The 11,193-nt window shown below is 47.9% G+C and overlaps 1 protein-coding gene across 1 annotated transcript in view; it reads left to right on the plus strand.

Annotated features, from left to right (window-relative positions):
- Positions 1-10,924, plus strand: part of CHMP4B (charged multivesicular body protein 4B) — a gene marked incomplete at its 5' end in the record, with an annotated part of 49,606 nt that extends 38,682 nt beyond the window's left edge. The window contains 4 exon segments of the mRNA NM_001302415.1: positions 5,042-5,219; positions 7,525-7,639; positions 8,654-8,780; positions 10,055-10,924. Coding sequence (NP_001289344.1) covers positions 5,042-5,219; positions 7,525-7,639; positions 8,654-8,780; positions 10,055-10,119 — 485 coding nt within the window. The 3' untranslated portion in view covers positions 10,120-10,924.
- Between the last annotated feature and the right edge of the window lie 269 nt (positions 10,925-11,193).

Raw genomic sequence — 11,193 nt, forward strand, 5'->3', positions numbered from 1 at the left:
TAAATGGCGCTGGGGGTTCTCTGGCAGAAGATGGGTTTCTTTAGACACCTCTTTTTTGAATATTTGATTTAGCTGAACAGCTTCTCTTTAACTCGGTACTTGTTTTTTAATCTAACCATCAGGAATCTGGAAAAGTTAAGACAAAACATTAAGAACCAGTATATATTTAATATTTATGAAAACATTGGGTTGGTTACAGATAGAAGCAAATTTCTGTGGTCAGAAATAAGGTTGGCATGGAGGAAGTTTTACTAAGTGTAATAGTATTCAAGAAGAATGGCGTTTTACTTGTGGAAGCACTCTAATACCTCTGAGCCTTTAGTTTGCCCTGTTACACCTCACCACCGGAGCCATGCATTTGTAAGATAATAGGAGGTGGTTCAAGTGCTGTGAATATTTGTCTACATCTGTTTCTGCAGCCCAGATGCTGACCCCATGTCTATTTTCAAGGTAACTTTACTCATGAAGCATGTTTAGGTGTTTCTGTGGGGGAAAATTAATCATGTAGCCTTTCTCTTTGGAGTTCTAAACTAGTTGAGAAACACAGACAGCAGATGGATCTAGATAAGAAAAATCAACATCCTGGAGAGTTCACTGCGAAGAGGGGAAGAGGCTGTGTGAACCCTGCAGGCAGGAAGGGGAGTCCTGGGGGGATACCCCAGGACTGTCCCTCATACTGTTTGCTCAGGTCCTGTCCCCAGTATGAGAGAGCACACCTTACAGCCAGGTGCTTGCGGGAAGTCCCTGTTTTATGGGCCAGGAGGAATGCAGTGGAAAGATGCTGCCAAATGATTGTTCTAGCCTGTGTTTCAGTAAGACGTCAATTCTGTGGGTCAGAGGTGCACGGGAGATAAAATATGGGTGGATCCCCCATGAAGAACCCTGGATAGAATACATGAAAACCTTGTAAGACAAATGAAATTGCAGGTTCAATTTAGTAGATACTAAGCACTTACTGTGTATCAGTCATTGTGCTGGATTGCTGATCTGCAAAGATGAATAATATCAGCATTATTTCATTCGGGGTGGGGATGGGCTCTTGGTTTCCTCCCTGGTATATTTGCGTATTTGCTTCCAGATCATTTATTTGGGGGATTTTAGAAGTGGGAGGTGGAGGTCAGAGGACGTTAGGATTGGCATACAAGGAGTCACTGCCAATGGAAAATATATTGGAGAAAAAGCAGTTCTAAATCTATGATGTTAATAGGGAAATAACTTTGGTTTTAAATATAAGAATGTAGCTGACTGTATAAAATCAGTTTCATAAGCATTTTACCAAGCTCCTGCTACACTCGGGATGCTGAAAAGCAAGGCAGCTCTGTCAAAGAGTGTTCGCTCTTTTTTTTTTTTGAGACGGAGTCTTGCTCTGTCGCCCAGGCTGGAGTACAGTGTCGTGATCTCGGTTCTCTACAAGCTCCGCCTCCCGGGCTCACGCCATTCTCCTGCCTCAGCCTCCCAAGTGGCTCGGACCACAGGCGCCTGCCACCACACCCGGCTAATTTTTTTGTATTTTTAGTAGAGATGGGGTTTCACCGTGTTAGCCAGGATGGTCTCGATCTCCTGACCTTGTGATCCACCTGCCTTGGCCCCCCAAAGTGCTCGGACTACAGGCGTGAGCCACTGCGCCCGGCCGAGTGTTTGCTCTTATGAACAGTCTCAGAGTCACTTGCTGTCGTTCTGAGCCTGTGAGGAAGAGCATAGAGCTGGGAGTTACACAGACTACTTCCCTCCTCACTTGGCAGAAGGATGACTTGGGTGAGCTGCATCACCTTTCTGATCCCCAGTCTCCTTGTTCATTTGGGATCTCTGGATGATTAAATGAAATAGGAGGCGGAAGGGACTGCCGTTGCTTGTTCACCATCACGCAGCAGGCTCTTGGAAGGCCTTGGTGAATCTTTTTTTTTTCTCGCACCCGAGATGGAGTCTTGCTCTGTTGCCCATGCTGGAGTTCAGTGGCACAGTCTCAGCTCACTGCAGCCTCCGCCTCCTGGGTTCAAGCAATTCTCCTGCCTCTGCCTCCTGAGTAGCTGGGACTACAGGTGCGTGCCACCATGTCCGGCTAATTTTTGTATTTTTAGTAGAGATGGGGTTTCACCATGGTGGCCAGGCTGGTCTTGAACACCTGACCTCAGGTGATCCACCCACGTCGGCCTCCCAAAGTGGTGGGATTACAGGGGTGAGCCAGCGTGCCTGGTATGGAAGGCCTTGGTGAATCTTAATGATGGGCTGGGCTGTGGGTAATGGAGCTGGCTGGAGGGGAGTTGGGAAAGGGGCACCTGTGGGACATTGGCACTTGATCTTGGAAGGATTCACAATCACTTGGTGATTAGAGTATGTCTCGGGTGTGGCTTTTGTGGAAAAGGAACACAGCACCAAGGAAGTCACAGGAAGCAGGCCTGCAGCCCCACGCCCTGGGGCACTTACAGGACTCTCCCAGGACCTCTTCCCTCTGACATTACTGATGGCAAAGGCGGTTCTGTAGACCTTGTGCTAGGGCTCCCAGGACTTGGGCTTATGGAGAGAATTCTAACGTCTTGCCTCTGCAGGACCGGGCAGGCCATATTAAACCATATGGCAAAGGGAGCTACTGAGGATTTTTCAGCAAAGGAATGGTTGGATTTGCATTCCCTCTTCTGTGTTCCCACAGTCCCCATGTCACTTCCTGCATGACTGGACGATCCCTCCAGGGCAGTATCCTACCTTTTTCATTAAGTGGGGGGCATAACATAATGGCAGGGCAGGGACTTTGGGGTTCCATACCTGGTTTAAGTCCCCTCTCTGCCAGTTACCTGGGCTGAGTCACAGGACATCTCTGAACCTCAGTTTCCTCATCAACTAACCTTATCATCTAACCTTAAAGGGTTGCTATTTTGAGGCCCTTATGAAGTGAGCATGACTTAGTGCTAACAGCAGGTGAGAGTGAAGGTCTTGAGGATCCCCTGGTGTGACTGCAGGATGGGTTTCTTGAAGTCTTGGGCCATTCCAGCCTACATCAGAATCAAGGGAGATTACGGATTCAGTGGCTTTTCAGATTTTAATGAGGCACATCTCATTGTTGTTCAGATGTTTTACAAGTTCTCTTTATGTGTGTATGTATGTATTTTGGTCAGCATTTGTTGGAAAGACTGGCTGGGAGAAGTTTTCTGCTGCTTTTGGAGGAACTGTGTGCTATACGCAGGCCAAGCCGTTTTCCCTTGGCAAATGGTCCTTAGGACGGAATCCCAGGCCAACAGGGGTGTGAGTAGAAGGAGCATGGGACCTATTCATGTGACATATGGAGAAACCACAGCCTCATGGGGGAGGGGGTTTTGACCTCCAGTCTGCAGGAGATGGCTGTGGTCCAGAACTCCAGGACATGGGGGAGTTTGCGTGCTGAGTGCATGTGTGTGTGAGGCTAGTGCTCCTGACCCAGCCCAGTCCAGCTCAGCCATTTCTTCTGACAGAGTCTGTGCTAAGCCTCCTTCCTAGCTTTTGATGCCCATTGCAGGGGAGCAAAAAATAGCTTCCCTTCTAGTTTCTTTGGCTGGGCTACAAACTGAATTGATATAAGACAGATTAACAAGAGAAAAACCATATTTAGTTACATATGTACATGTGGAAATCCCACAAAATATGAGACTTGAAGAAGAGTCAGATGCTTGAAGCTTATTTAGCATCCTGAGCTACAGAAAAGAATAGGGGCTTGGGGGTTGTTGTGGGGGACACAACTTATGGGAGGGTGAGGGGAAGAATTACTTATGGTGAATAAAGGATGTGTTGTTATGCAGATAAAAGGTCTCTTAGGTAATAAAAGTTGTCTGGAGCAGCCCTCTTCCTGGCACAGATACTTTTAGTAATGTAGATTTTCTTCTTAGATGTACTGTTTTTTTTTTAAACAAAGGGACAGCTTTTTGAGCTACTCTAGTTTCTTAGAATAACCAGCTCAAAATATGCCAAAGAAGTATATTTTGGGGGTGGTATATTCTGGTCTCCTACAGTCATATTTTGGGGTGGTGTGTCCTGTGCCCCAACATCATCTAAGATGTGTGCTAAAGATATTTTTCGGTGTGAAGAGTGGAACTGAGACCGTGAGGGGAAGGAAATCTGGGTTTCAAGTTGGGAGATGTGGTTTTGGTCCCAGTTCTGCCACAGATTCACCTTGGTCAAATTGCTTGCCTTGACTGGACCTTAACATGAGGTGATCTCCACAGCCTCAGCGTGCTAGGAGGCCAAGGTAGATGATGCCACTGACCCAACCAAATGGCCAGACTCTAGGTTTGGCCGTGGCAAGGGGTTCTGTCTGGCTTTTTAGTTTAGTCTTGTTTTCGATGATGGAGGATGCTGTAGTAGCCATCTTCAGGCATGGGGCTTCTTGCTTTTGAATACATTTCCAGAAGGAAATTACTGGGTCAGAGGATAAGAACATCATGATGGTTGTTGCTGTGTGTTGCCATGTTACTTTTCGGGAGCATTGTAACAATTTACACAGTTGTTGGCTATGAGTGAAATAGCATTTTTAACCCAAACTGATCTAGTATTTGATATAGTCATTATATTTATGATTTCTTTAGTTTAGGTGGCATAAAATAGTACTTTAAAGTTGCTTTATAATAATGGGAGCTGCTTTTTTTGAGGGGCATACACACTGATGAATGTGCCAGGTGTTTACCTACAGTATGTCATTTGCTGCTCACACTGACCCCATCTGGGAAGCCAAGTAGCTCACCTGAGTCTGTGAGCTGGGCTTTGACCCTAAGGGAGTTTGACCCCAGAGCATCTTCTTCCTCGGGTGGCTGTCCATGCTTTGATTTGTGTGTGTGCGTAGTTACCCGAGGGTTGAACTTTGGCTTGTGTGCTTGTTTACTGGCCGTGTTTTGAGGTATGTGAATTTTATGTTTTTGTAGAAAATTGAATGTGCTCTTTGTGTAGAATTTATGAATCCTCTGCTATAGTGGAAGCAACAACAGAGGTGCTTCCAGTAGAGTTGGGGAAAAGACTCAGTGACACTAGAACCTCACCCTGTGCCGGGACTCTCTGAAACCCTGTTTTCTCCCTCACGCAGCGGCCCTCCAGGCACTGAAGCGTAAGAAGAGGTATGAGAAGCAGCTGGCGCAGATCGACGGCACATTATCAACCATCGAGTTCCAGCGGGAGGCCCTGGAGAATGCCAACACCAACACCGAGGTGCTCAAGAACATGGGCTATGCCGCCAAGGCCATGAAGGCGGCCCATGACAACATGTACGTGTCTACCCGCCCCTGCGCCACAGGGCAGTGCTAGTCCCGGAATGCCTCGTACCCAGGCCATGGCCTTGGGCAGACGGATCCCTTGACTTACCTATTCGAGCACCTGAGTTTGTTTTAATTCTCATTCTTTTTTGGAACTCCGAAAATGGATGATGTGCCTTTGAAAGGAGATCTCATGGGATGTAAAAGTACTTTCTGAGTAATTCAGGGTTATTGTGATGAGCATAGTTTCAAGCTGGAAAGGCCTTTAGAAGGTCCTCTTGTCCAGACCTGTGAATGTGAAGGTGGGGAAGCTGTGTCCCAGAGAGGGAAGCGGATTTGCCCTGTGTGACATGGGAGCTTGGTTAGAACTGGGATTAGAATCGGTGCCCATGATTTTTCCCTGATGCTGTCAGGGGCCCTGAAATGTGTGGTTCGTCCAAGAGCTTTGGATCTCTCTGTTCCTATGTCTGCTTTTGATGGCGTTTTCTGCCTCCTCCCTTGCTCTCCGGCTGTAGCTGTCATTGACAGTGATCTTGCCCTCAGCAGTCCTTCTTTCCCTATATGGCTACCTCTCATGGCAGTGGCCTAAGAAACTAGATAACCAAGCTTGTTACAGTTGTAACTAAAGGCCAAGGTAAGGAGGCTCCAAATGAAGGCCTCTCTCTTGAATACAATCTGCATTTGGGCTGGGCGAGGTGGCTCACGCCTATAATTCCAGCACTTTGGGAGGCTGAGGCAGGCAGATCACCTGAGGTCAGGAGTTTGAGACCAGCCTGGCCAACATAGTTGCAACCCCATCTCTACTAAAAATAAAAAATTAGCTGGGTGTCGTGGCATGCGCCTGTAATCCCAGCTGCTGGCAGCTGAGGCAGGAGAATCGTTTGAACCCAGGAAGTGGAAGTTGCAGTGAGCCAAAATTGCACCACTGCACTCCAGCCTGGGCGACAGAGTGAGACTCTATCTCAATTAAAAAATAAAAAAAAAAATTAAAAAATCTGCATTTGTTGTAGTGCTTAGATTTGGCAGCATATATTTGGGGGTGCTAGGTGCCTTTTTTGCTTCCTTTTGGGTACTCAGCTGTGCTGTCCAATGGGTGGGAAAATGCACCCTATGGGCTTGCCATCTGTTTTTGTAAATAAAGTTTTATTATTATTTGAGACAAGGTCTTGCTGTGTCTGTCACCTGGGCTGGAATGCTGTGGCCCAATCCTAGCTCACTGCACCCTCAAAATCCTGGGCTCAAGCCATCCTCTCACTTCAGCCTCCTGAGTAGCTCAGACTACAGGTGTGTGACATTATGCCTGGCTAATTTTTAAAATTTTCTGCAGGGATGGGGTCTCACTGTGTTGCCCAGACTGGTCTCAAACTCCTGGCCTCAAGTGATCCTCCCTCCTGGGCCTCTCAAAGTTTTGGGATTACAGGTGTGAGTCACTGTGCCTAGCCTTAAAAGTTTTATTGAAATACAGTCATGCCCCTTAATTTACATATTGTCTGTGGCAGCTTTTGTGCTACGCAGCAGGGTTAAGTATTTGCAACAGAGACTGTCTGGCCATAAATTCTAAAGTGTTTACTGTCTGGCCCTTTGCAGAAAAAGCTTGCTGATATTGCTCTAGAAATGTGAGGTTGCAGGAGAAGTAGCCTTCAAATAAGTGAGGTTTTGTCTGAGGGTGGATGTTCATTGGACCGAGCTGCTTGAATGAGAACCATATATGCCTCATTTCTGTGTTCTCCTGGAAACCTAGCAGAGTGCAGCTCATTAAATACTGTGCAAATGTTGACGTATGTGTGTGTATATTGGCTTGAGTAAATATAGTTTTATATGATTGTCAGTGTGTAGAAGAAAATTCTGCATATTTGCGGAATTTGCCTTTCCTTTGGGGTCCTAGAGGATCCATAGGTGGACTGAGTAGATGGAAGGCCCATTAGACGGCATGGCTGTCTTCTGTGATTTGTGCTTTTACTTCCCCCTGTACAGAGTTACCCTTGGACTTGAAAAAGAGCTATTGGCCCAGGAGTTAAAGCCCTGCGGTCTTAATCTGATACCTTTACTAATTTGTATGTAGGACCTTGACAGTGCCACCTGTAGGGTGTTGGACTGGGTAGTGTCTTAAAGACATTCCCGTCCCCTTGAGTCTATGATTCTCTATTTTAAAGGGGAGGAGGCAATAATGCCAAGTAACCCCTCACAGGGAGTCATTGCAGGGGGTGTGGCTGGGAAGCTGATTGTGTGGGGCCCAGTTTCTGCTCCTGCCTTGCCTTGCAGGCCCTCTTTACGCAGCCTAATCGAGTGATATGATACCTGTCCATTGCATTTGAAGGGACATCGATAAAGTTGATGAGTTAATGCAGGACATTGCTGACCAGCAAGAACTTGCAGAGGAGATTTCAACAGCAATTTCGAAACCTGTAGGGTTTGGAGAAGAGTTTGACGAGGTGAGTAGTTTTGTACAGATCCCATAAGCTTCACAAATGATACCCTGAGGCTGTCCCTTGATGTGCTCTTGAAGGCTCTCAGGCAGGGAGCATTTGGACTTGGACAGAGACAGGGCATGGTGTTAACCCTCCCTGAATTCTGCATTTTGAGGGACACTTTCTCTATTTGGGGTAGAAGCTTAGGTAGAGTAAAGGTACATTCATCAGGACCCTTCAGCAGGCTTCAGGTCACTAACTGATTTGAACAAGTAGCTAGCCTGCACCTTTCCAGGGTGGGCCCTGGCACAGAGCTGGGCAGCAGAGATGACCATGCCCTGGAGAAGTTCACAGGATTTTCCCTGAGACAGCTCCAGCATGAGGGAAAGGTAGAGCAAAGAGGGGGCACTTACCCCTGACCCAGGGTATCTGTCTAGATCTCGGCCATCTGCCAGCTTCTGCTGTAGCAATTTGGGACCTTGAGTCTCTTAGGTTTTTAAAATACGGTACCAGCCCTTGTTGAAGGTATTTCACTGTGTGCTAGATTTGTGTCTCCTGAAGGTCAGGTCCTTTCTGCTGGACCTTTGTTTGTGCTTTCTGACCCCTGCTGTATAACCGAGAAAACAGCGTGCAGCTCTTACCTTTGGCTCTCAACACCAGGGTTTTCATGTTTTCACACTGGAGTTCGATGGATGAATCGAGTTCATTTCAAATCAGCAAACATTTCTGAGCATTCACTCGTGTGCCCAGCTCTGAGCCAAATAAATAGGAAGGCAAAGATATGATCCCCTCTCCCAGATGCTCACAGTCTAGTGCAGGACACCAGAGGTCTACATCAGTGATGTGCAGCAGTGATACGTTCCCCAGTAGAAGCTGCTTTAGGATATTTGAATCACAGGGTCTGGAACCTGGAGTTCACCTCCCCGCAGACCTTCTCAGAGGGGTGTGTGTCTCCATGAGCATTAATTAGGTAGGAGGCATGACCGCGGGGGCTGGGATTCCCAGGGAGGGCACTCACTTTGTGTTTCCTTTTACTAGGATGAGCTCATGGCGGAATTAGAAGAACTAGAACAGGAGGAACTAGACAAGAATTTGCTGGAAATCAGTGGACCCGAAACAGTCCCTCTACCAAATGTTCCCTCTATAGCCCTACCATCAAAACCCGGTGAGTGCTTCTAGAGTCATGGCACACCGTGAGGTCATGTGGCGGGTGATCTTGTGGTCGGTTGGCTTTGGTTTGTGGTCGGTTGGCTTTGGTTTGTGGTCGGTTGGCTTTGGTCTGTGTCCTGAGCTTGCCCAAGATTGAGAACCAGACAGGATCCATTGTAGTGGCCACAGAGGCCATGTCACCTGGCTTTTTCTGGTTTCTCTCTGGAACAGTGTTTCTTAATCTTGACGCTATGGACATGGCCAGATACCTCTCTGGGCCGAGAGATGGAGGGTGGGGGCGGGGTTGTCCGGTGCACTGTGGATGTTCAGCACCATCCCTGGCCTCTGCTAGATGCCAGTAGCAACCGCCATGAGTTATGTCAACCAAAAATGTCTTCAGACATGGCCAAATGTCCCTTGGTAGGGGTTGGGAGGATCACCCCCAGTTGAGAGCCTCTTTTCTAGAATGATTTTCCTATTTCACTAAAGAAGAGAAAGTTCCAGGCACTGTGAGAAGGTGTGAGAGCGTGAGTCCAGGACAGCTCTTTCCCTGCCCCCTCTAGTATCCTGTGCTGTGCACACCTGCAAAAGCCCCGGCCCCTAGAGGCAGCCCCTGGGGGAAGGAAACAGCTTTGACTCCTTTAGAGACCTGATTCTATAAAACCTTCATTTCCTCCCTTCATTTCTTCCCTTCCCCCATCCCCTCGCACAATATTTCACCCCCAGGTAGAAGTAATCCACACAGAACTTCTAGAAAAAGCGAGGCAATTTGATGTGGCATGAGAGAGAACCCTGGGGGCAGTGCATGACCAGCTGTGGTCACCTCCCTCTCCCATGTATAAAGAGGAAACGGCCTCCTCAAGTAGAGTCAGCTGCCTGGAGTCCTGTGTAGGCAGAGGCCGTCCAGCAAGCCTCCTGGAGCTGTGTGGCCATGAGTCAAGCCACTTGAGGTGGAGTTGGGGGTTGGCAAGGATTAGATCTCTTGTGGGGTTCTTCCCACTCTCCTCCCACCTTGCAGGCTCTGGGACCGAAGCCTTGTGGGAATCCTGAGGGCCTCTGTGTAGAATCCTTGTTTTGTCTGGGCCTGCTGGAGGCGGAGGGTGGGTGCTGCCAAACTGTGCTTGGTTTTCCAGAGTTGTATGTTGCAGCTTTTAGGCACCAAGGAGCAGTCTCCCTACAGCCTGGAGAGGAGGCTGGCCACAGGGCAGGGCTGTTTGACAGCCCTCATTTCCGGCCAGAACATGTTGAACGCACCAGTCATCCTAAATAGCCTTTTCTGTCTTCACACAGCCAAGAAGAAAGAAGAGGAGGACGACGACATGAAGGAATTGGAGAACTGGGCCGGATCCATGTAACGGGTCCAGCGCTGGCTGGGCCCAGACAGACTGTGGTGGCCTGCGCAGCGAGCAGGCGTGTGCGTGTGTGGGGCAGGCAGGATGTGGTGCAGGCAGGTTCCATGGCTCTCGACTCTCACTCCAAAGCAGTAGGGCCGCGTTGCTGCTCACTCTCTGCATAGCATGGTCTGCACCTGGGGGATGGGCGGGGGGAGGGGGGCGGGCGGGGTGGGAAGTGCCTGCTGTTTATAATGTTGAATTTCTGTAAAATAAACTGTATTTGCAAATCCAACATTGAGCTTCTGGACTACGCTGACTCCACTGCTGAATCCTCAATGGAAAGGGTCGACCGGTTGCAGTTGAAATGACCTGAAATGTAGCCTCTGTCCTTGTAAGTCAGTTGACTTGCCGCACATCTCTTTGTGTACTTGTACGGTACTGGCAGAAAAGTCATTTTTCAAAAGCCATAGGCTTTTCCTTGCCCTTAGCTGTAATAATGCATCTGATTTTGATTTCCTCCAGAGCTGTGTTTCTGTCCATCACCTGTGTATTGGCCCTGTGTTTACCACTCTGGCCCACTCCTCACCCCCTTGCTCCCCTGGTCTTCTGGAGTTTGTGACATTGATTTGAAATGGATGGTGTTCTCTTGAGAGCAAGTGAGATTGTTAGAATTAAGTTCCAACTATACAGTTTTCTAACATAGCTATAAGGTCCTTGTTGCTGTTTGTGATAACTGATAGATAACTCATTGGAAACGTGCATACATTTATATTCAGATGAAATTATGGTTTGCACTGTCTATTAAATATCTCGATTAATTTTCATACTTTGCTGTTGTGTTTAATCTATCATTTGCCTCGGGAGCTGACCCTTTCCAGACCAGCAAGGTGTACAGTGGAGTCTGGAAACATGGAAGACTTAACCATGACATGTGTCAACAGTTTGAACCAAAGAGCAGAGCTTGTCTCACCAGAAGTCTGTTCAAGTCCTAGATTGGCCCTCACCTTGCCTGGGGACTCTCTGGGTACAGTTCAGGGTGAGTTGGTTCTTGGGTACTTCAGGGTCTTCCCTATTTCTTCTCTGCCAGTGTCCATG

The sequence above is a fragment of the Pan troglodytes genome, chromosome 21 (assembly GCF_028858775.2).
Source record: "Pan troglodytes isolate AG18354 chromosome 21, NHGRI_mPanTro3-v2.0_pri, whole genome shotgun sequence".
In the NCBI taxonomy this organism is placed as follows: domain Eukaryota; kingdom Metazoa; phylum Chordata; class Mammalia; order Primates; family Hominidae; genus Pan; species Pan troglodytes.